Here is a 26,632-nt window from a genome sequence, read left to right as displayed (position 1 = left end):
TGTAAAAGAAAAATACTGTTTCTTGTTGCAGTACTGAAGATGAAATAACTAATAAGGATATTCTGTGCCCCACAAGATTTTTTTTTTTTTTTTTTTTAATTCAACTTGAGCAGGACGGTAGTCAAACTTAATCTGAGGAGAACAGTAAGCCCTTTAAATGGTGAAACAGTTGCTGTGAGATACACTTCTATAATACCTTTTGCTATTAATATGAATCTGGTAGATAATTCTGGGAACCTGTACAAACCAGTGTCATCTTTCACCAGATGAAAAGCTTTCAGTTTGAGAACATGTCTCTGCATTAAGCAGAATTCCTACATCTCTGAAGTACACAAGAGATCTGGAAACCTAACTGAAATAGAGATGAATATATGGTTTGTGTTCAAGTAAAGAATAATATTTGGCTTGTCTCAAAAAAAAACAAAAACAAAAACAAAAAACCCAACATAAAACCAACCACCTAACCAAAACATATCAATCCATTTGGGAAAGAAATTATTAATAGGCAAGTGGTAAGTGCGGGTCTGTTAGAAAATCATTAAAAAGACAACCACTACATCTACTTTGTGTGGACAATGTAATATTCTTGTGAGTTTTCTTCATTTCGTAGTCAGAGAGCTTTAATTTCTATGAAGCAACACCAATCCACAAAATTCCAAGTGATACCAATGTTATATATATGCATGTAGATTTATGCACATTATTGCTTCAGTGAACTTAGAAACTTTGTCATTTAAATTGGTGTGTACATCCTAGAAGCTCTTGCTGACTAATACAGATATAGCTTTTGTTAGCATCTAAAAGGATCTAGCATAAATGCCAATTTAGTTTATCTCTTTCATGTACTATTTGTGTTTCTCAATCATAAAACACCTCTTTGGAAGCAAACTGTGATACTGTAGTCATGCATTCCCTGTGCTTGCCAGGCTTCCAACACAGGGTTCTTCTTGCCAAAGAACATACATATGTATTTTCATCTGTCTTTTCCACTGCTCTTTCCTTGCTCTTCTCAGTGACCAATTTAATTACATTCTTTAGTTGCTATCAAACTGGTATCTAAGATTTTTCAGAATACTCTTAGTTTAAAATGTTATGTTACTGTCGTAAAAATAATCAGAAAAGGTACAGTAGATATTTTGTCAAAAGGACATTTTTGATAAGCAGTTACTCAAATTGCTGTGATTCATGAAGGGTCCACAAATCTGTTGAGAAAAATAACAAGCCACAGACCTATTCTGAAGGTTACGGTGACAAATCCTCAGGATGTTTTTAGGAAATTGTCCCCAGTTACTCAGGAATAGGTTGCTTCTAGATGTTGCCTTGAAATTAATTTGGGAACTTTTTTTTTTAATGTATTTGATGAATCAGTCCCAAAGTGAACATCCTTGTTACATGTAACTGGTTTTGAAAAAGTGTTTCGGGGCTCTCTTGAGTATTTAAAGTTTCAGGGAACCCACAACTGCAAAACACTTGGTGCAGTCAGTGACTGATTTGAAAAGGCCAACGAAGCATATAATTAGGTCTTCTAATAAAATTTTTTTTTTTATATTATTGTCCACTTGGCTGTGTCACTCTAAACAAGAAGATGATTATCAAAGCTTACTTACACTAAGTATTTGACTTTGGAACCATTTGGTTCGTTTGTCCTTTGTAAACTAATTCCCAGAGTGGAGTGCATCAGTGGTAAACTTTTTTCTGTATTATCATTGCGACCGTGAGAATATTTGATTAAAAAATAAAAACATGGTAATCAACTCTTTATGTGCAAGCAAGAAAATTAATTAAACATTTGTTTATCTTCATTAGAGCTTTTCTCAATGTGTCAGACCACAAATTCACTTTAAGATTATTCCATAAGGAGTCAGGCAGAAGTCAGCGGCTTTTAAAAGATGATTTCTGCACTGAAGAGTATTCCCTTCACAGTATTAGGATTTTCTAGCATAGTCCCTCTTGCTTGTGAAGTAGGAAGAGTAGAATATCCCATGATATTCAACAAAAACTGAAATGAATTTTCCAATCAGAATATAAGTCTGTACTTTGGATAGCATTCATTTGTATGGGAAGAAAAGCTCCTGTCCTATCCCTTTAAGATAGTTGACCTGATTTATTGTGAACAATTTAAGAGTTACGAAGCATGACATAAGTGTCATCATGGGTATTATGCTACTATAGTTTTTTTATCTTTTCCTTAGATTATTAATACTCCAGAGTACTCTTCTTTTCATACCACAAGACCTCTCTTTCTTAATTGGAGGTTGTATCAAGAGATTGCTGTTATCCACCACCCAAAGGTCTCAAGGAATTCTAGTAAATTGATGAAATTTTCCTTCCTGGGTGGCTCTTTTTCAGAATATTACATGTTTATCAGTCTATTCACTCCTTTTCTTTTTATAATTTCTACCAGTGTGATACAGAAGATTATACTTACTGTCTTCTTTTCTTCAACTGCATATTCTAAACTTCTGCATCATGTTTTCCATTTACCAGTCCTCAGGTCCTCAAGTCTTTGGACTTAAATAATAAGTTACCAGTGAGATTTTGAGGTTTATGTATGAGTATCAGTACTCCTAGAAGAATTTGATCTAGTTCTGGGGATCTATTGCCAATTTTATCATCTGTTCTAAGGCCTTTTTTGATGCTGGTATTTTTTCTATCTTCCTGTATCCAGGAAATGTATGTTTTTAAATAACCTGCTAATTGAAATGAAAGATTCCAGAGAAGAAAATTGATACTTCCTCAAGTGCTAATAGCCTACCAGGAGAAGTTTAAGGATAATAAGACTTTTTGTGTCTTGAATAGCAAGTGAATTTTAAATTGAAAATAGTTGAGACTGTGTCAAACAAAGGTAGCCTTTTTAGCTTATGTCTATGTGCAGTACAAAACATAACAACAACAACCATCCAACCAAAAAAGAAAAACAAACAACCCCTAACAATTTATTTGTTTGTTGCTGCTGGAGGCATTTAGAAGCTGTTGGGAAAAATCCCAGTGTTTTTTGCAGAATGCAGTGTTTGGCCAATTGTAGTAAAATTATATTTTTGTAAAAGCAGAAGCAAGTGAAATCAAGTGCTTGGCTACTTATAGCAATTTGTGTGATGTAAAGCTGAGATTACTAAATTTTTCTCTAGCCAGAAAATCTAAGCACAGCTCTTTATAAGTTGTTCAGCTCTCAGTTTTAAGGTTGCATGTATTTCTAAATTGCTGCTTTATGAATATGTGTAGCAGAAACATCAAGCTTTCCAGGACAGTTACAGCAAGAAATGAACTTGACACAGCATTCCCACTGCTGATTTCTTAGATAGCTATTGGAATTCTAAATGCTTTTACAAAATTTGGGAAGAAATTACTATTGCTTAAGTCATGAAAGTGTGAAGGCTGTTAGGTCAGTAGTGACCACATCTGGCTTCAGAATCTGGTTATTCACTGTAAGGAAGAGAATGAAATCTAAATCTGACAGCAGCTATGTAAGCTGGTTTATCACTATTACTGGCTATATCTGAACTGGTTTGTTTGGTTGGTTGTTTGAAACATTTTTGCATTGTTAATTTCCTGCTGTGTAAACAGTACATTGTGTCTGAAAGTTACTGGAAGCTATGCCCCTATGTAACTTGATCAAATGAGTATCTAATAGGGAGAACAAAATTTAAAAATTCTACTAAGATAATTTGACATTGTACAATGCAGTATGTTCTGCATGCGATGTAACTAATTCACACCTACTCTCTTCTTTCTCTCCTTTCTTTTATAATAACATATGTACATTCAGTTTGCGGAAAAATTCCAGGAATTCAAAGAAGCCGCACGGCTAGCAAAGGAAAAATCGCAAGAAAAGATGGAGCTGACAAGTACACCCTCTCAAGTGAGTTTTACGGCCTCTTTCAAGGCTAGTATTTCAAATTCTGTGCATACTGTTTTAAGAATTTGTATTGTATCTTACAAACACTGTAAAAAAAGGAACAGGGTATTTCCCAGTTAGCTTGAATCCTTTCAATAGTCAACTATAGAAGTGTCCAGAAGTCTAAGGACACTTTTAATGTATGTTCCAGAGGAGTCAAAAGGAGTTGTTTTTGGATCTGGCTGGATCTGGCTGCTGTCCACCATGGGGCAGCTCCAGCACTCAGCTAACAGGTGCCAGAAGGCTGGGGCAGGGGGTAAGGAGAGGCACGGCCAGTCCAGCTGACATAAGTGAACAGATATTCAGTGCCATATTAGGAGTTGATTTCTTTTTTCTTTTCAGAGGAGAAAAATAAAGTGTTTGTTACTTTCTCATTCCTTTTTTTTGAGCTTCACCTAGAATATTAGTAAAGATGGTGAGCTGTTATATAAGTAAATCTATAGTTAAGACCTTTTATTACTTTTCCTGTTGTATCCCTGAAACTTGAGCTGATACATTTTAAAGGACTTGATGTAAGAATCATTCAAACAAAAATCAAAGATACAGCAGCAAACTATTTCTACTTATTTCCGACTTTGTAGTATTCATTCATGCTGTGTGAAGGGCGATGATAGTCTCATGTGGGTTTTGAGTTTTATTACAGTTAGCCATGTTGCAAAAGAAGAATTAAAAAAAGATGTTTCTAAGCATGTGAACTAGGTTAACATAAGCTCAGCAGAAAGGTAATATGGTTATATTTGTTATATTTACATTAATCATACCTAAAATTAAGTTCCTTGAAAGTAGATACTTTGAATTTGTTTTGGGGAAAAAAAAAAAAAGAAATTGCATGAGGCATTTATGCTCATCCATTCCAGTGTTTTAATGCAACTGTGAAAAGGTGATTCCTGTTTTTGGAAAATGACATAGCTTTACAACTTCAACAGGGATTCCTTATTAAGTAGGATTAATGCAGCTGTGTGGGTTTGTTTGTTTGTTTTTGAGAGTGCATCTTTATTCATTGAATGAGTGCACCTCTTTCATGTTTTTGCACTGATGGCAAAAGGATGACATGTGGTTTGCAGCATGCTGTAGAAGTAGGTTTACAGCTTCAGAAGAAAGATTCATCTGATGTCCTTCCAAGAGAAGTCAGGGGAGCCTCAAGAATATATACAACGAAATAGCTTCATGTTGTTTTCACTGGTAGGCATTTTGCCTTAGTACTAAGTTGACTTTTGGGAAACTGCTTCTGCCTGTTCTGTAAGAGGAGAAAAATGAGGCAGTCTTTTTTTTTTCTTAATACTAATTTTCATGACTGTCTCTGAATTTCTGGTAAATTTCATAATAAGTGCATAGATAATGGAAGCAGATTTTGATATTATTAACTAGTGTATACACTTAGTTTTATAGACAGTGGAGAATTTCAGCCAGGCCTCTAGTTACTGAACATTATTGGTGAAATAATTACTGTGCTTCTGTTTTTGCCATAGTAGTTAACTGGACTCAGGAGTTAAATCTGACAGTGTCAGATGGAGTTGCTTACTTGGTTTGGACATAAGTTTGAATTAGTCAGAGACAAGATTCTTTTATCTAGCAGTTGCCTAGGGTTAAAGCATTCACTTTTTCTATGTAAGCTATTAATATTGTTCATTTCCCTGTATACTTGAAGCCCAACATTTTATGCTGTAGGCAGCTGTAGAAATCTTACCTTGAGCAATTCTGTAATGCATGTTGAGAGCTGCAATTTAATTACTGCACACTTAAGAATAACTTCTGATTCAGTCCTTCCTTTTCATTTCTTGGCTTTTAACTGCATTGGTGAGTTAGTGTGTTTGAAAAGGTATAGTTAGTGCAAGTGCTGACATATCGGCAAAATGGTTGTCATACTTAATGCTTCCCATTAGTTCCCTGGAGAGAAGGCAGTTGAATCAGGAATTCTGGAGTTCAGAGCAGATGAGAAGTGACGGTTTTGTGGGCATACTTTGGCACTTATATGGTGCTAGGTTTATTCAAAGGAATTAATAACTGGAGGGGAAGATGGATGCTTGGTAGTGGGTAAGGCAGGTGGGACACTGGTGACCAAAGGAGTACTTTCTGTCGTTTTGATAGTCTTTCTAAAAGTGGCTGCAGGGCACTCAACTCCAGTGTTGTTTTTCTTAATCATTTTACAGCTCTTCTTTTCTCTTTTTCTTTGGTTTCCAGCAAAAGGTCTTGAGGGACCGGCATGGAGCTGCATCAGAGGGTGGTCAGGTTGGGTGCTAGGAATAAGCTCTTCACCGGAGTGTGAAAAAGACACGTAACAGACCCCCCAGAGCAGTGGTCATGGCCCCAGCCTGCTAGAGTTCAAAAGGCATTTGGGCAGTGCTCTCAGAGTTTAAATATTGAGTGTTCCTGTCCAGAGCCAGAAGTTGGACTTGGTGATCCTTGTGGGTCCCTTCCAACTTAAGGAAAGAGGTATATTCAGTGGCCAGGCAGGACTTACCAGGAACGCGTGGTTTTTTTTCTGGGGAAATTTTGACAGGAAAGGTGGTGGTGTATAAACAGTGTGGTTTATAAGAATATTGCAGTTAACTGCAAGGGTGAGTCCTCTGCTGCCATAGAATTTCAGATAGTCCTTCTGCATCAAATTAGTGATAGGAAAATACTGTATATCAAAACCGGAAAATATACACTTAAAGCTTACATTAAATATCTTATAGTACTGTTTAAAGAATGTCTTTCTCATTATTTAAAGAATGTCTTTCTCATTATTTACCAGTTCATTGAATGTATTGGGTAAGGTACATTGTTCACCCTCTCTGCTGCACAGTTCTAGGAAAAGAAGGACGTGTGCTTTTTTTGCATTCATTGTGTTCCTACACGTTAAATCTTTATTAAAATATGCTTACATCTAGCATAACAAAACCTGCACAAAGCATTTACTGCCCAGCATTGTTTGATGCAACTCTGCAAATATTTCTGGCATATATCAGTTTTAATTCTGAATGTCATTCAGGAATGTGATGTGAAAGTACAGAGAAAAATAAAAAAGGAGATAACAACAGAAATGTCACATAAATAAAATATGAATTTATAGCTTGAGTACTTTCCACTTAGCCATGTTGGAAACTTAAGAGCCATCTTATCTAAAGTCCACTGAAGTTGGGCTATTGTTCTAAGATGCTGGAGCTTTAGAAGTGTTGGTATTACTTAGCTAGATATTTCTCACCTTAGAAAAGTCCTTTGTTGGCTAAGAAGTAGTAGTTGATGTTAAGAATTTTTTTTTTCTTACTTGTTTCATTTGAGGACATGTATTCTTCAACTATTTTTTTCCCCACTGAAACACTTTGTAGAAATTCTACATTCTTACTGTTTCTTTAATACTGCTTGTCCTTCTCCCATTTACCAACAGGCTTTGCTTTAATTTCCCACAGTACCAGGTAATAAATAAAATCACCTCAACCATAAAAAGAACATAACTTGTCCAGAGAATTACAGTGGTGTAGACCAACAAATCATGAAAGATGCTGCTTTGTTTGAATGAGAGCATGAGAGCATGGTACTTTTTACTAATAGAGAGAAAAGCATTATTTCTGTATCAAAAGACTTGTGCTTTCTACTCATCTCTATTAAGACAGATTCATGTAACAATACAGACTTTATTTATATCTGAGCTGTATGAAGGCATCAGTCTGAGGTGGACTAGAAAGAAGTTGTCAGTGTTGGTACTTCTAAGACCACTTGTGCACGTGGGTACCCCATCTGTTGTCCTTTTAACCTTACCTTTACATTAGGGTTTTGCAATATGTTGTTCATATAAAATTAAAATATGGTCTCCTCTGCTCTGCCACCTCTTCCTTTTCAGACTCATTTTCAATACAGAGAAATGAAACAATGGATCTTACAGTGGCAAGAGATTTATGGCCTATTTTCAGTTACCGGTTTGCCTGCACATTGAAAGAGTAACACTTTGTTATACAGTTCACTGAACTGCATGAGGCAATAGCCTGAAAACTATTTTGTTGCTGTTTTTGTTGGGGGTTTTTAGCCTTTTTTTTTTTTTTTTAAATACATTCTAGTGCAGAACTGAATGTTACAGGTTAGGTTGCTAGAACCCTCGCTCCATTCTCAAAACTTATGTCTGAATCTCACTTCTTTTCTTCTCTTAGTTAGAGTCTGCCCTTAGATATTTCTTGTGCAGCCATTTTAATAACATCTGAAATTTTGTGTTGTCATTCAAAACAATCTGACTCTTCTCATGTGACTCTGAGGCCTTTCCTATGCACACTACTAAGGATAGTGATCGTCTGCTAAGTTTTGTATCAGGTCTTACTGTAGTGCAAGGAATGGACCAATTTTGGCAAAATGGTCATGGTTTTGTCCCCTGTTGGCTTCTTTGTGAACAAGCAGTTTTCTTACACAACTTGTGGAAAAGTGACTGTGGGATGTTTGAATTTCTGTATTGGTGCAAGTGTTTCCACTCATACTATGGTACCTGAGTTGACAGCTGGCAGCTTTGTGAAATTGCAAGGTAGGAACTGGACAGAGAAATACAAACTAGTGTATGGAATGCTAATAACAAAACAAAAAAAAAAAAAAAAAAAAAAAAGCAACAATTAAAAAACAAGCCGGAATTGATTTACAGGCAGTGAGCCTTTAGGTATTACAAAAACTGTCATGTTGGTCTGCTTGAATTTTTGCCACTTAATTTTCACTCAAATTGGGAGTCTATGGCAGTGCCTTACTGAGCAATAGGCATAGATGGAACTTGCACATTTTTTTTTCTGCTGAAGAGAATTCTTTCATGCTTTTGTACTTAACATGTTCTAATAGATAATCTTTGGCTTTATTAGCTTAATAATAGTGTTGCAGGAATTTCAACTTAAAGATACAAGCAAACCAGTTTTCATGGATGTAGTATGTATTTTTTTTAGAACATAAAGTGTAACTGGGGAAAAGAGGAAGTAACAGAAACTTTTGGGTGCATACTGCCTTTCGTTTAATGTAGGTGGAAACTCTTCATCACATCAGAGGATAATAATAGACAAAAATGCATAATTTATATAACACAATGTATGGGCCTGATTATCTTGCCTATTATACTCTCCTTCCACACTTAATTTCAATTGAGCTTCAGTTCAGCAAAATTGTTCTGTAAAAATCAAGGTTTATTTTTGACTTTTAGGATATTATCATATGAGGTAACTTTTGAGTATAAAGTAACAGATTTCCTCCCAAAAGTCCAGAGCAGTTTACATTAATGAAATAAATGATTTGCATTTACATTACAAATAACACTTTATATTTGTGTGGCAAATTAGGATAAAGTAACTATTTTCTGCTTTACAACCCACCAGAATTTGATGAGGTTGGAGAAAGTCATACATGTGCATAGGATTACTTGATAAATGATAAATATAAAAGATGAAGTTCAAGTGGGTATTAAAATGTTGTGGTGCTACACTGTATCGCTCTCTAATTCATGTTGTAGAGTCAGAATGTGAGACGTCAGAATAAACACACAGTTTTAATTACTGTCGTGTTTCATCTGCTTAATGTAATTCAAAGCACAGTGAAAAATGTGAATTACGGTATTCTTGGATAAGTGACACCAGGGCTTTGTGGAAGGTGATGACAACAACCAGATCTTGTTTTTCTCAGAAGATCTTGAGTTATTCCATGTAAGTCTCAAAGTCCTGGGCCATGTTTCCTATAGATGTAAATTCAGTACTGCCTTGTAAGCTAGTTGAAGGCTACAAGTAGATGCTAAAAATTACTTAATCTTTTAAGACCATGAGTCAGATACTTTGCAATTCTTTCTGAGATTGCTATTCTTCAGCTTTCTAGGTAATGTCAAAGAGCTGGAAAGAGGAGCACTTAACCTTTCAGAGCCTGTGCTTTTGCTTCAGTTTAATAATATTAAGTAGCAGCCTTAGCCATTACGCATGCAGATGGTAAGAGTCTGTGTGGTTGTAGGAGATGCTTGGCTTTTAGAACAGTTGTTATTCAGCCATCTTCTGCTGTGCGGTCATGATGTTGATTTAACTCTAAATGAAAGCCTTCTTTCATGAGTTACATTTTGCCACTTCACGACTAAAAGCTTACTAAGGTATTTCAAGTAGGACAAGCTACTTAGCTTATCACTCTTTTATCTTCTGTGACAGCCATTATTTGGTGAAGAGTATAATGGGGAAGAAAATACTAAAATTAAATCATGTACAGGGATTGAAAGTCCTGGAATGTTCTCGGTTCAGATGTGGGCTCTATGATGTGCTTTTTTTTTAAAAAGGAAATAGTTTTCAGTGTTTAGAGATCAGCAAGTAATGTTTGATGATCAAAACATAAAGGCATATTCTTGTATGATAAGGATTGATGAGAACTGCACCAGTGCCTTCTGGCTAAGAAACCAGAAACTTCTGGCCATCAAGTTTTTGAGGTATCAAGTTACATAGCAGCAATGGAAGCTGCCTGCTTGTATTTGGAATACTGCTCTTCCCAGATGGAAGACCATGAATAGCAAGAATGAGAACTGGGCTAAAGTGACCATAAGTTTTACAAGGGCTCTACTGACCAAGCATTATTTACAAAGGAGTCTTCTACGTCAGACTGACTGCAGTAGCAAAGACTCTTCTACTCTTTACTTAGGTTAATGCTGAATATGAAGTCTGGATTTTGAAACAAATAGCAAAATTTGTTTCTTTGTGTTAGAATACAGAGTAAGGGGTAAGAATCCTGGGAGTGAATAGTTGTGGGTTTGCGACTGAACATAAATATCAGGCAAGAGCGATAGACATCTGTAATAAGAAGGGTGCTGAATGCTTGCAAATCATGTCAGTTGTGTTTTGTGCAAGAAAGTGTAAATCTGACGGTAATACACTTCTAAATTAAATCACATGATGAAACATGTCTGTGGGGAATGCTGGAAATCTGGGAGCCTCACATTAATATTGCCTAAAATTGTATCTTATGTAAGAATTAAAGTTATGCTTATTAGCACATTGTCATCATGAGCAGGCCAGTTTGTAATTCTAATTTATCATTTGTTTGTTTTACATAAGGAATCGGCTGGAGGGGATATTCAGTCTCCCTTAACGCCAGAAAGCATTAACGGGACAGATGACGAGAGAGCTACGCCAGAAGTGACACAGAATTCAGAACCAAGGGCTGAACCAACCCAGAATGCATTGCCATTTACCCATAGGTACAGATTCCATTCCCACATCCTAATAAAATGATATCTGTCTTCTTCCTTGTTAAAGGGACCTTTTTCATGCCATGGCTTCTACCTAGCCCAGTTAAGAATTAAAACATGTGGTTTTTAATGAAATAAAACAAAATACAGGACCGGCTTTCAGATTTGCAATGTAATCTTTGTTTTCACAAAAAAGAAACAAAACCATGTATGGGGAAGTCTCTTGGGATGAGACTAGTAGTGCATTTCTTTGTAATTTATTCAGCTGAGCATGAGAATTTGAACGCTCATTAGTACAGGCGTCCCTTTAACAGGAAGCGTTGTTTCAGTGACTGAGATCTTAGTAAAGATAACCACTTCACAGAATATTCCAGTTAAATTATTTTTGCAATTTTTATTTAAATAACTGGTAACATTGGATCGGCCTTTCAGTGATAACCGGGAATAAAAGGACTCTTACACTGCTTCTGGATTATGCAGTTTAAAGCAGCCTTTAACTGAACAGTATGATAGTTGAAAACATTTTTCAACTTTTTTTTCAGAACACAGGAGTAGTAGTAGTTTTGCTCCAGATTGAATCATAATCCATTGCACTTGGAAGCAACCTGATCTAGTAGAAGGTATCCCTGCCTGTGGCAGGGGAGCTGCAACCAGGGAGTCTTTAAGGTTCCTTACAGCTCAAACCATTCCATGTTTCTACAAATGCTGTATTCCACTGTGTTCTGTAAAAAACAAAGCCCTTTTATTTAAATGACTTAAGATGGATGTATCTTGTTTGTTAAAAAATTATTGAAACTCAATAAAACACATTATGTACTGAGACCATGGGGAGTAGCATAAATATTTAATGAACTTAGAGCAAAGCTAGAAATACTACATTACTTTATTTTAGTAAATGGTCTCAATACAGCTTTATGCCCTTCATCAAAATTTGGGGAACAACAGAACTTTAGATATGTCATTCAAATAATTTGGAATGAGCAGAGATGAAATTATTTTTGTGAGAGAATAATAGAAGTACCTGGAATAATCTTTTACATTTTTCAAATGAGAAAAAAACTATACTTTTGCACTAATTTTTTAGCAGAATTATTGTGTTTATTTTTATACTTCAGCTATTACCAGAGCATCTATTACATGTTTTAGAAGAAGTGGTGCCTTGTAAGAGCACTATTTGCATGTTGAAGGAATTTTATGAATGTTGCATGTCTATTAGTGTTCTGTAAACAGTTCTTTTAAACTTGTTACCTTTATGTTGAAATTCTCACTATTTTGGGGAAAAGTAGTTGTGATAAAGTCCACAGACTGTAAGTGGTTTTTTTGTTTGTATTCAATGATAGCTGCAAGATCTTCTCTCTATTTATGTAAGTGTAAATATGACTTCTGGTATGTCAGTGTAGTAGCACATATTGCTTTGCACTGACATGTCATACTTTGCATGACAGAAGATGTTTTCAAAGCTACCTGGTTGTAATTGTGGGTGGGGTAGAACAGAGGTAACAAAACTACCAGGCTTTTTTCTTTTATCTTCGTGTATGCAGTGTGAATGCCTGGTTTTAGTTTCTTGTGTGGTGATAAACCAGTAGCAAGAATTGGCATTCCAGGGATATCTCTATCTTTAGAGATATGTCTATATTTAGATAATCTCTAAGTATAGAATGATGACATTTCCTATGATAATTCTCAAAAGACATCAGTTTTGTCTTGCTGATGGCAGCTGCAAGCTTGTACTGAAGCAAAAGAAGAAAAAAAAACAACAACCGAAGACATTTATATACGATTATTTAACAAAGAAGAAAATGCTTGCTAACACTTTCTGACCATTTTTCCATATAGAAGGAAAAGAAGCCTTTTTGTATGTGTCTGAGAGTCAAGGAACACACGCTGTCTCAATCCAAGGGAAGCTACCGTTTAAAAATCCTTGTATTTCCAAAGATACCAGTTACGTGATTATGTTTTACAACTCCTTGTCAGAACTTAGGTTGGAAATCAGCTGCTTTACTTCGATTTAGCTGTGTTCTGCTTCGGTGTGACAGGACCTGCTCACCTGGTGAAGGTCCAAAAGCAACGGTGTAGGCTGGAGCACAGGGCAGGCTTAGATGGAGCCACGGGCAGAGGCTGGAGCTTCATGGCCAGCAGGGTGCTGCAGCACTGCACAAGGTGGCGGTTCAGGTGGGAACTGCATTGCTGCTGAGGGCTGGGCGAGCTCAGCTGCGTGCAGCGTTGTTGCAGCAGAGGGTAGGGGTAGGAGGTTGACGGGGTTGTTGTCAGAACAGTCACTGGGGGACGGAACTCTTGTGTTTTTGTGTGAACTGGAAGGCTCTGATAGATGTTAACAAGGTCAGAATCAGAAGCGTGGAGTTCATGCTGTAGGCTACATCTTGCTTGTCGTTTTTAATCTGCACACCTGAAAAATGTTCTACTTCATTTTGTTCTAACTCATCTCTCTGGACAGATACGTCGTCTTTCTGCAAGCATTCTTCTCTGCACTTTGTATGTCCTGGTGTGATTAGTTGGGCTTGTGTTATTTCTGCAGCATAAATGTAGACTGCTTTAGTATTTATAGTTATTTTCTGTCCATTAATACCCCAAAAACTGAATAAAAGCATTACTTAATTCACTAATGTTTTGTTATTAGCACTTTAATTTATTATTTCAGTAAATAATTCTAAGTATTAAAATGAACTTTAACTAGCAAGTCTACCATTCCATTCATGTCCCACAAGTGTAACAGAACAAAAGTCTGTCTAGTTACTTCAATTTATCCTTAACTGGAAAGTCCTAAAGCTGTCCACAAGCAGTGTGATTCTAGTCAACTGCTTGAGAGAGAACAATATTAAACAGTTATGAGCCTTGCACAGGAAGATAAACCCCTGCAATTAAATCTCTTGCCTTTTTTTAAAACTATGATTGAAAACTATGTTGAATTATGAAGTATTATTACCTGGGAACTTTATATTTGTCATGAATAACCTGAACATTGCCATCATTATTAAATATTGCCAGAAGAAATTAAAATAAAAAGTAGCCTAAGCTGGCATTTTAATTTTAATAATTTTGGCCGAGACACTGATCAGTCCTTTGCTGAATGACAGCTAGTTTTTTTTTTTGCAACAAAAGCTAGTTAATAAAATCTAATATTTAAAATAAGACTAAAGGAAGGACGAACTTTCTTTCTTTATTAAGTCTTGGTCTCCTCAAATGTCTTTCTTATTTGTTCTCACAGTCTTTTTTACTTCTGGCATTTTCTACATTCTTTAAATTGTGGGTGGTTTGGGGTTTTTGGTTTTGTTTTTTGTTTTTTTTTTTGCGATTATGTTTTGTTTTTTATTTTTTTTAAACTAAAAAATAGTTTGATCATAAAATGGAGTTCAGGGAGAAAGTAGATGCTAATAACATTTTAACCACTTCTGATGTGACTGTACCTGACTTCTAAATGCAAGTTTAATTATACTGGTGCACAGTATATGGAGTGCCTAGATGTCTGAACGAGCCCAAAGGAATACTTTTCTAAGCTTATTCAGCCTTAAAATATAATTCAAATACAAAAACTGAATAGTATGTCTGGCAAAATCTGCAAATGCTGCTTGGGATTTTTTGGTAACTGTTTGATGAATTTGCTTTTTTTCCCTCTTGAAAAGAATACATCTGTTCATAACAAGTTTTATTCAAGTTCTTGGCACAATAGAAAGCTGTGGGATAAAACATGCTTTCAGAAACAAAGCTTTTATAAGAGGATTCTTCTGGGACAAATCTCGAAAGCCTTCAATTTTGTGGCAACCGTGACTTGAACCTATTACATCATTTTTTCATGTCTTATATGAAGATGTTCCATCTAAACTTAATGAAACTTGGAATTTCTATAACTTAATGTTTTGAATTGACAAGATACATGTGTGCATCTGTTGCTTGTTTGTTAAAATTCCTATTTTTGTATTCAAGTAAGTTTTTAACATGAAAATTTGACTCACTGCCTTAGTGAAAACAGACTCATTTCAAAATGATGCTGGTATCTTAGGTAATTTCTGTCTAGATAGCTTAACTTTTAATAATGCTGCATGAAAATCCAATTCTGTAACCAACCAACCAAACAAACAACAAAACAAACCAAAGGTCTTGCTGCTAGCTCATGTTCTTCTTTATCATTAAAAATTGTATGCAGAAATCTTTTTAATAGATTTTTCACTGTATGTATTACAAATGTGCTTCTACAAGCTTAAATATTTTAGTTATATTATAGTGAAAGTACTTTATGGATTGTGTTTAATTGTTAAGTTGGCTTTGAAGAAAAATTTTGAGATAACAGGTTTTTGTGCTGTCTTGTAACTTGAATTTATAGTCAATCCCATTATTAGGATGCTCTTTATGGTGTTACATACCACTTCCTTACCAAGTAGTGCAGGTGATGCACGCAACATATTGTTCATTCTGAATTTTAAATGCTGTATAGCCTGATCTTAGGATACTTTTGTGTTGTGCAGAACATCAGGAATACTGTAATAGAAGCTCCTTCTCAAAGCAGGTCAGCTATGAGATCAGACCAGGCTGCTCTGGGCTTTATCTAGTTGGGTTTTGAAAACCTCCAAGAATGGAGGCTGCTAAAGCTGGATGTCTTTTTAAAAAGGTATCTCTATGACATAAAAGGGAGTAACTGTATTTGAATTGCATGTGCTGTAAGGAACTGTGGCATCTTAGGGCACTGGATAGACTCTAGTGAATTCAACTACTCTTTTGATAAAAGATTATTATTTCTCGGTACACATTTAGAGAACCACATTTAGAGTTCCCACTGTCATTGTAAGCAAAGAGTGATTATTAGAGCACCTAAGAAGTAGGTCTTGATTTCACCTCAAACAACATTTTTTTGACATTATGAAGCTGTGCTGTTCTTTTACCTCTTCTTCCTCTTTGCCAGCAAGACCCTGGTGGTCTGATGAAGAAGCACAAAGAAAAATATGACTCTCCTTTTCCTCCCTGTCCCAACCCTGACAGCTTCCCACTCTTTTGCCTAAGCAGCAATGTAGCTGAAGCAGGCTGTCCTTCACAGTAAAAGTTCTTGCTAGGAAATCAGTGATTTGAAGTGAAGATCCTGTGTTTATGCACACCTTTTCTTGTTTCTGATTCTCCTGATGGTAACAATTTCTGAAAATTCTATGGGGAATCTGGAATATGTAGTAAACGATTACACGTTTTTAAACCAGCAGTGTGTCAAGCACTGTGTAGTACAGCTTATACTGTCACATTTTAATAAGATGTCTGAAGGTGTGGAAGGAGAGATGAAGAGGAATTCTATCTGCTGTTAGAGGAATGGCCATGCTGTATGTGTTGCTGAGCTCTTTCAAATAAAGCAGCTCTGCAACTGATAGAGCTGATTTTAATGGTTGAAGGAATGGATGAAAGCCAAAACTAAAAAAGCCCAATACTTAAGAAATTTTACTGTCTCTTTTGAGCAGCTAAGCAAGTGCTAGTCTGGAGCACGTGGATTATCCACTTCCTGCCATATATTTGATGGGAGCTCCAAGGGGTAATTCAGAAGATGAGAGCTTGAAAAAAAAGTTGTAAATACCATCCTCAGGGACAAGCAAGCACTCTTCTAATGTAATTGTCACGTACATTCTTCAAAAGAGAAATACAATTCTTGTGCAATTTAAATTAAAAAAAAAAAAAGGCATTTAACTTGGAACATGTAATTTTTCCTCTTTCAATCACACACATAATAATTTAAAAAAAAAAAACCAAAACCCTAGTAGAAAGGAAAAGGAGTTAAATTGCTTAAAGAATGAACTTTCACTTTTTAAAAGAATACATCCATTGTGTTCAACCAATCCTAAGCATAGATGACATGAAAAGATTAATACAACTATAAACTTTAGCTCTACAAATACCTGATATTTAACACAAAATCAGACTCCCTGATTTTCTGAGTTTTCTATGGCAGAGTGGAAAGGTGAATTTTATTTTTTTATTTATTTTTATTTATTTTTGCTTGTGTCCTTTACCTCACTGTCATTTTTATATAGAAAATATATATTTTTCTAAAACTTGTAACTCCTTTTATGAGTCTTAATACACAGTTACTTTTTTCTGTCATCTTTAGGCATTGGTGATGAGCTATTCTTTTTATTCTACACGCTACCAGTATTTTAGTTGCCCAGTGAACTTTTTATTTTGTATATTCTGATACTGGCTGTGTGTCTGATACATTTTTTTTTTTTGTGTAGGATTATTTTCATGTATAATATGTAGAATATCTACATTTATCTGAGTTTTAAGTTGAAGAATGAAGTCATTTTTTCAAAGATTCCAGCTGCAGATATAGGTGATCTTATGCAGGTAGTTCATATCTCATATTTTCTTCACTCATTCTTCCTTCATTCAGAGTCATCTGAGTCTTCATAGGAAACCTTTCTACCACTAACAGGGATAAATGGCAAACTTAGCTTTCCGAAGACACCATGAAGAAGCCCAAGAGGTTTAATACACTGGAGCTCTGTCTTGATAATTACTGCTGAAGTTAGATCATCATTTACAACTTTAGCAGATACCTCTTCCACTACTGTCTTTTAAAACTTTCTTTTCAACACTCAAATGTCATTAGCATCAAACAGCGTGGACATACAAAAAAATGCTCCAGCATTCTCCAGAAAAAAATCACAGTGAAAAATTTTTATGAGGAAGTGGCTGCTTTGTAGAAGTGCTATTCTTTAAAAATCCTCTTTGGAAAAACTTAATACATTGAAACTACAAATCTCATACCTTGCTTGAATTGGAAGCTTCAGCGCATACTTAAAAATATTTTTCAGACACACGTTTAAAAAAGATCTTCTACAGGAAAAGCAAGCCATGAATGCCCAAGGTTACCAGTAAAGAAAAACACATTGCTATTGATCCCCCAAGTCTCAAGTGAATTTGCTAACATGAACCTTGAAATGAGAAGCCTTTGGTGAAAAGCAAGGGGACAGGGGGTGTTATTCAGGACAACTCATATAGTTTTCAGTGTCTGATCACTCAAACTTCATTGCTTTGTCCTGATTGGTTAAGGAAATTGATGAGTGAAAATATTTCATGACCAAAATAGCCTGAACTGTTCATGCTCCCCCCCCCCCCCCCCTTCAGTTTGGGATTAATTCTTGATGAGGAGCTGGAGGGCTTTTCTTTAGAGTTGGAATTTTGCCTGTTTGACAGCAAGACTTTCCTATGTTTTGCAGGTAAGAATATCACCCAATTTGCTCTCATCTGTACATACACATGCTGTGCTTCTCCAAAAGAGGACCTCTTAAAATTATGGCCAAATGGCTAGTAAGAAGTATAATATATAGGAAGACTAAAAATTCACAGTAGCTGATAGGTAGGTAGCTGCTTTGTTTCAAGCACAAGACATAGTCCACTCATTTTTAATAGCATGGAACAAACACACAAACAGCTGTACTGGTAACTAAGTGCTAAATAAACTTTTCCAGATTTGTTTATTTACTGTTTTATATTCCTGAAATGGACTCTGGAGTCATAATCTTGTTCTGTGAAACTGGAGAATAGCTTAGACCTTGTTTTCAGGTTAGGTATTACCATCCACATAGAAATAATTCAAATGGCTACACAGTTCTAGAGAAAGGAAATTTAAAAAGAGCTGAAGATTTATGTTACCATAGAATCATAGAATCCTTAGAGTTGGAAGGGACCTCTGAAGGCCATCTAGTCCAACTCCCCTGTGGGGAACAGGGACATCCACAGCAAGATCAGGTTGCCCAGGGCCTTATCCAGCCTCACTTTGAAAATCTCCAAGGACAGAGCATCAACAACATCACTGGGCAGCCTGTTCCAGTGCCTTACCACCCTCACTGTAGAAGATTTTTTCCTTATATCCAAGCTTCTACCTTCTATATTCTACCTAAATCTACCTTCTTTCAGCTTGAAGCTTTTCCCCCTTGTTCTGTCACCACAGACCCTGCTAAAAAGTCTGTCCTCTTCTTTCCTGTAGCTCTCCTTTAGGTTCTGAAAAGCCATTCTCAGGTCATCTCACTGCCTTCTCTTCTTGAGGCTGAACAGCCCCAGGTCTCTCAGCCTGTCCTCATAGGAGAAGTGTTCCATTCCATGGGTGATTTTTGTGGCCCTTCTCGGGATAAGGGAGAGAATAAGCTCCAATAAGTCCATATCTCTCCTGTTCTGGAGACTCCACATCTGCACACAGTATTCCAGGTGAGGCCTCTCCAGTGCAAAGTAGAGAGGCAGGATCATCTCCCTCACCCTTCTTGCCACACTTCTGATGCAGCCTGGGGTCTGGCTGGCTTTCTGGGTTGTGAGGGCACATTGCTGGCTCATGTCCAGCTTCCTATCCACCAGTTCCCCCAGGTCTTTTTTAGCAGGGCTGCTCTCAATCCTTTCATCCCCCAGCTTGTTCCAGTAATGGGAGTTGCCTCAACCCAGATGCAAGATCTTGCATTTGGATTTGTTAAACCTTATGAGGTTCACCTGGGCCCTCTGGCCAAGCCAGTCTAGGACTCTCTGGATGACATCCTGTCCCTCTGGTGTGTTGACTACAGCCATCTCAGTGTCATCAGCAAACTTACTGAAGCTGCACCTGACCCCACTGTCAATGTTATTGATGAAGATATTAAAGAGTATCAGACCCAATACCCACCCCTGGGGGACACCACTTGTCACTGATCTCTATCCAGACATTAAGACATTGACTACCTATGTTCCTTGAACCACTTTTAAGTATGCTGCAGAGCAGCATGCATGACTGTGATTTTGATTTTAAGGTTCACTTATAATGAAGTTTGCTTTATCTTGTAAAATCAGAACATGGATGCACTTGTGAAGTTGATTATAGTCATGGTAAAAAGAGAAATATTCCTTCATAAGAAGGAATATGAAGTCCTACTGAGCAATTTTGAGTTCAAATTCCACAAGCCAAAAACCATCTTTAAATACAAATACAGAAAAAAATGGAAAACATGGTATTTCATTGTTCAGAAGGCCAACACTGTCAGTTTGGTATCTTAAAATCTGCTACAATTCACTACAACTTTTAAAATATAGGTTTATTTTTTTAAAGCTTGCATAAACATATGCCAAAGACATTCTTTCTTGAATATTTTTGAAATGTGTATTCCTACTGAAGAAACATCTCAGTTGCTCAAGTAATTCTGTAATCTCACCCATCTTCTGTGAAGTTTCCCAGTGTACTGAGAAAGTGGGAATTAAATTAAATCATCTGAAATAAAAAGGCTGTAAAAAAGGTCCAACAGAACAAGCAAAGCATCAGTCGTGGGATCTTTTCAAATGCAGGCTCTTTGCATTTCCAAGTTGCTTGGCCCCTCTACCCCATGCCAGGTATAGTGTCTGTTAGCCCTGCACTTCCCAAAGATCTCTTTGTCTGCATATTTTATTCTCTTGTGTATTGTACATGTATCCAATAAAGATCTATGTTAAGTTCTTCAGGTAGCAGGGCCAAACCTATGGCCAAACCCAAACTTAAGGAATATACTTTAGAAAAAGGAAAGAAGTCTATAACTGAGTGCATTTTAGTGATGCTTTATTGAATACATATGATGCAACTTCAGTCCTTCCTTACTAACACCAGTGCAGTGCTCTGTCTTGTGTGTGGTCTCAGGCATAGCTGTGGATCATGAGTGACTTGTAGTTCTCATATGAGAAGCTGCACATATACATAGGTACATACTGATTTCTAGCATTTTTATATGCTATGTGGTTATGGTTTCACTGCTATCTGGATTGCCTGATGATAGTATAAAGCAGTCATGATAGTATGAATGACTGTATTACTATTCTTGAGGCAGAACAAAACTTTTTTTCTCAAATTTCCAAGAAGGATATAAATACATATACCTTCAGCCTTTAACAACGTTTGAGACAAAAGGATCCATTTGCTTTATCCTAGTCTTTTCTGTATTACTCCTTTCTTAACTACCTCCTCTTCTTGGAGAAGAATACTGACAGCAGAAATCACCCCACTGAGAACCATGTTTTGCAGTGATGTAAGCTTAAAAGTCTATCAATTACTATATTCTTTTTGGCATTTATAAGAATATGATTAGATATTGCTCAGGGAATTTACATTACGTTTGACCTGTGTTACAAGGTGCCCATCATCTTAAGTCATAAAGTATTTCCACTTTCAGTGATGGTGAATTATTAATTGTGGACTGAAATATGCTCCAGAAAGCACTCTTTTGCCATTTGAGAAGTGCTGAAGTTGTGTTAATGAAGCCCATATGGACTTATAAATTAGCTAATTTTTAATCAATTAGATAAATTACTCCTGGGGGATTGACCATCGAAGCCTGAGCCCTAGATAGCTGTCAACAGATATTTTATTTTAGTTATGGATTCTTTTCCATTTGAAGGCATGAGAAATGCTCTGCCAACTTCTGCTTGCATTAAGAGGAAACAGAGAAGAATGTTTTTTTTTTTTTTTAGGTGGTTGCAGCTCCTGTTCCTTTGCTACAGTTAAATCTCATGAGTAATTGTACCTTAAGCAGCTGCTAGGGTTACCTCCAGTGGTTACACAGCAAAGGGGCTTGGACAGAGATGACTGAACACTTCTGTCCCCTGGAATATTTTTGACTTCAGGCACATGTGGAGCTCAGCTTAGAAGCTAATTGTGCTGTATCTGTTAACTTCTCCAGGCAACTCATGGCTTAGACAAATATATTCTTTGCTGAGTAAAGAACTGGTTGGGTGGGCCGAGAGAGTGATGGTGAAGGGAGTTAAATTCAGTAGGCAGCTGGTCACTTGTGGTTGGTATTGGAGCCTGTTCTGTTCAGTATCTTCATTGATGACATGGATGAGGGTTTGAGTGTACCCTCAGTAAGTTTGCACATGACACCAAGCTTGGAGGAAGTGTTGATCTGCCTAGGGGTAGGAAAGCTCTACAGAGGGATCTGGACAGTCTGAATAGCTGGGCTGAGGCCAGTGGGATGAAGTTCAACAAGACAAGTGCCCAGTCGCTCTGGTCACAGCAACCCCACACTCATCGCTACAGGCTTGGGGCAGAGTGGCTGGAAAGCTGCACAGAGGAAAATAATTCGGGGTGTTAGTTGTCAGCTTGCTGAACATGAGCCAGCAGTGTGCCCAGGTGGTCAAGATGGTCAATGACATCCTGGCTTGTATCAGAAATAATGCAGCCAGCAGGAGGAGGGAAGTGATCATCCCCCTGTACTCAGCTCTGGTGAGGCCACACGTTGAGTATTGTATTCAGTTTTGGTTCCCTCACTACAACAAAGAAATGGAGGCCCTGGAATGTGTTCAGGTAACAGTGATAGGAGAACTAATAGCTTTAAGTTGCACCAGGGGAGACTCAGGATGGATATTAGGAAGAATTTCTTCTCAGAAAGAATGGTAATGTTTTGGAACTGACTGCCCAGAGAAGTTGTGGAGTCACCATCCTTGGAGATGTTCAAGAAATGTGTAGATGAGGCACTGAGGGACATGGTTCAGTGGGCATCATGGGAATGGGTTGGTGGCACTAGATGATCTTACAGGTCTTTTTCAATCTTAATGATTCTACAATTCTTTGATTCTCTGATACTCCAGTTTAAAGCCAACATAGGACTGTCTCTGTGGTGCAAAAAAATTGTGGTAAAGTTGATAGAGCTACTTGGTCTTTTTGTTTATTGAAAGGATCCTACCAAATGGATTAGGTATGTCCACTTCTTGAAAAAACTCATATTTAAAAACTAAAGTTTAACAAAGCAGAAAAAAGCAGTTCAGAACACTCTCTATATTAAAAACATGTAGCAGGAGTATCTGGTTTATTTTTTAGACTAATTGTCTCATATTCAAATGAAGCCCTTATGCAAAAAATGCACAGAATCAAAGTAATTTTTGTCTAGATTTTAAGTGGAGTACTGCTGAATTTCATAAGCTATTTAGCTTTGCATGCTTTTACTGATCACTTTGCACCCCTGCTGAAAATACAGGACCAAGGCCTGGGAGCAGTTAATTTTCACATAAAATAAAAATTTTGGTTTTATGTCTAAATCCAGAAGACCCGCTCTAGCTTCTTAGTATCGTACTCTTTGGTTTGTGTCATTTTTGTCAGATGAATTAACATTACAGAGGATTTTTCCCTTACTTATAAGTAGGCTTTGCAATTAAACCCAATTAAGGTAGTAATTCCTTTGTAGCAAGCTGTGGTGAGGATTTTCTGGGGGAAAAACAGGAAATTTTGCCACATTCTCGTGACATTAGGGCCTGGAAACTTTTTATTCTATTGTGCCCAATGCCTTTTATCCTAGTTAGGCGCCTAACATTGGTCAGGTAAATTTGCCTTCTCATGATATTTCTTTTAGCCTTTGAACATCTACACCTGGAGGAGGTGGATTACATCCACTATATTCTCTTTAGTAGATCAAGCATAAAACTGTACCTCCTGCCAACATTATGATTCAGAGCTGTGCTTCTCTTTTCCACAGAAGTAACACAGTGCTCCCTGGCATTGCTGTCACACTGCCCTGTCTCCTTGGTAGGTTATTTCACGTATTTGACTCCCTTCTCCAGGTGTTAGTTCCTGTTATGATAACTTAAGCACCTGGAAGGCTCAAGTGAAAGCTTGCTGATAAAGTAAGGTTTTGAACCTTGCTAGAATGCATCCTGAATGCACATAAGCACCCACACACAGCAGTTGTGTTACTGAAAATATTTGTGTCAGGGAGGGTATCATGTTGATTTTCTGTTGCGTTCTGGTAGGAAGACCCCTTGCAGTGGAAGTCTGAGGGTATCAATTTTTGTCTTGCACATGTGGGCAAAGTTTCATGGCAGGCATAAATAAACACATAAGTGGAATATTTTATATGTATAAAACACGAAGTACATGATATATTCTCTTCCTGGTGGAATAATTAGCTTGAGGAATAGAATGGGGAACACAGCTAAATGGTGATCCACATCACCTGTAATATTTCAGCATTTTATGCTTTCGGGAACCTTTCTGAATCTGAAGTGTTGCTTCTTTTGAATACCTTGAATATCGCTATCGGTGCCACTGACGTTTTGTGGTACAGGCAGAAAGCAGTTTGTATTGATCAGTGTTTTGACCACGTAACAGATGTCTCTGATGAGATGAATTCAAGTCACTGGTTAGTTGTAGAAAACTGACAATGCATAAGCATTATCAAGGTACTCTACAGTTACACTGAATAGTCAACAAGTTTTGTCACTAATGAAATGGATGGACACAAATCAGCGGTGATGTGGAATTTAAGAGGATTTTTCTATATCTGCTTTTAATCTATTTGGCAAATGAAGAAACCTGGAGCTGGGTGAATGTGGTGAAATAAAATGCCTGGAATGTCTAGGCCTCTGGTTTCTCAAATGCACAGAAATAAAACATGACTGTTGGTCAATTCATAGTAATGGGCTTTGTATGTAGGGTTGTTGCCTCTGCAGTGTTTATTTTGTGACACTTTGGTGTAACTATGTTCTATCTTTCTTCCATGGAATTCAAAGATTTTAGTTTTGAAGCTCAAGTTAGAATTTTGGAAGCTGTCTTTTAGGACACTGCAATAACAAGACCCACACAAAAACAAAACAAAACAAAGCAAAACACACTCCTAAGTGAATTATGCTTCATGCCAGTAGTAAATTATTTAATTCTCTAGTTTGCTGAAGGAAAAAATAAATTCCCCCTCTAAATGTGAGAATAAATATAGAAGTGAGATTTTGGCTCATTGTCTCAAACAAAAAATAGCTTAATTAACACAAATTGTTGTCTATCGCTGTGTATGACTGGGAGTTACATATTCACTTCATATAGGAAATACTCTAAAAACTTAAAACTAATGTAATTACAAGACAATATAGATTGTTTATCATCTTGCTACATTTTTTCAGAGATTTGAGTGTTATTATTTAATTCTACCTTAGCAGTTTAGGAAATTATCTATGCTGGGCTTACTTTCTCATTCAGTGCAGTGAGAGGCTTAGAGAATCTTACTTTTATACATCTTCACATCATGTTGCTTGCTGTATCCTTTTCCTATTCCAGATGACTAATCAATGAGGTGAAATAAAACTCAAAATGTTAGAAAATAGATGTGTAAATTGAAAGGGAGAGGAGGATTCTTTTTTGAAACTAGTGTTTCAGTTAAGTGTTGAATTGGGCAGAATTACCCTATATTTATTGCCTTTTCATCTATAAGTTGAATTAAGAGTCAAATCATCTGACCTATGCATTTTTCTGGAAAGTGACTGAAGGACATAAAATCATACAGATCCCACAAGTCTAGATTGAATAAAAAAGAACTAGCAACCACTGGTGAGTTAAGGAAAATAATATGTTTATGTTTATGTTTTTTTCGAGAACTTTTTTTTTTAAATACCAGGGGAGCAAGAGAAACTTATATCAGGAATGCTTCTTCTAGGTGTTAACCTATAGTGCATAGAAAAAGAGGCTTTCATGTCAAATTCAAATTCATGTTCAAATTTCATCTTTTTTTTTTTTTTTTAAAGTAAATTTGACTACAAGATCAATCTAGTTCAAAAAAATTTAGTCTTTTCTTGTTTTCAGATTTGGTTTAAACAAGGCAAATTTAATACTTTCACTCCCTAGAAAAATCTGAGATAGAAAACAACATGAGTGGCTCTGAGGAAAAATTTCTTCTCTGCAAGAGTGCTCAGGAATTGGAACAGGCTGCCCAGGGAGGTGGTCAAGAAACATTTAGATGTGGTACTAAGGGATAGCTTTAGCGGGGAGTATTGGTGGAAGGTGGACAGTTGGAGTGGGTGATCTTGAAGGTCTTTTCTAACCTTCATGATACACTGATTTTATGATTCTATCCACCAATAAGTTTTGCAGGGACTAGGAAGTTGTTTTTCTCAAAACTATCCAGTCTGTATGGTTTATTCTGGTCAGATAGTTCATGTGCACTCACTGCTTGTTCTTCTAAGTTCTTCTGACAGTTCCATAGATGATTAAGTTTGGGGCTGTATATGTAGGCTATTGCCTCTAAGTAATTGCATGGCTATCAGAGGAGATAAAGGAAACTTAATTAAATCTACCACACTTTCACGTAGCTTCTTTTCCCTTAATGGAATAAAATGATACTGTTGTCAACAAATAAACTGGCATTTCATCTCCTATACCAACTGTGCTATTAATGTATGTCATTGTATTTACTAGGACAAGCAAATTGACAGTTGTAGTTCAGGCATTAATTGCACAAGTGGTTATTATTTGTATACTGTGATATAAACTAATGTACTAGCTGGGTGGAGGTCAGATAGTCATCATTCAGAATCTTTATTGCTCTTTATTCCAAATATTTGTATTTGTCATTTATGGAAGATCTTTCTGTTCCTCATAGAGGATTTATAAGGTCCTGCATGTGCAATTATTGTTCTCCTAAATTCAATTTGTTGTGGTACTAAGAGAGAAATGAGCATCAGAAGGTCTTAGAGACTAAGGTGACCTCTGGTATCATTGACAAAAAAGTTCAATAAATCTAGTGTAAGCGCAGGTATATCGGTCACACTGGAGCACTTAATATACCTGCTGTTGTTGGCAGAGGTGCAACACATACTAAATTAAGCTGTGGAAGTACCTAAAAATGCAGCAAAGGCTT

General features: G+C 36.6%; 1 protein-coding gene across 1 annotated transcript in view; it reads left to right on the top strand.

Annotated features, from left to right (window-relative positions):
- Nucleotides 1-26,632, top strand: part of HOMER1 (homer scaffold protein 1) — an 89,404-nt gene that overhangs the window by 30,497 nt on the left and 32,275 nt on the right. The window contains exons 4-5 of the mRNA XM_031610165.2: nucleotides 3,767-3,859; nucleotides 10,912-11,054. Coding sequence (XP_031466025.2) covers nucleotides 3,767-3,859; nucleotides 10,912-11,054 — 236 coding nt within the window. The remainder of the gene's footprint in view (nucleotides 1-3,766; nucleotides 3,860-10,911; nucleotides 11,055-26,632) is intronic.

Source organism: Phasianus colchicus, chromosome Z (assembly GCF_987193195.1).
Source record: "Phasianus colchicus chromosome Z, bPhaCol1.hap1.1, whole genome shotgun sequence".
Classification (NCBI taxonomy): Eukaryota; Metazoa; Chordata; class Aves; order Galliformes; family Phasianidae; genus Phasianus; species Phasianus colchicus.
Note: the sequence above shows the minus strand (reverse complement) of the source record. Positions and strands in the feature narration are given on the sequence as shown.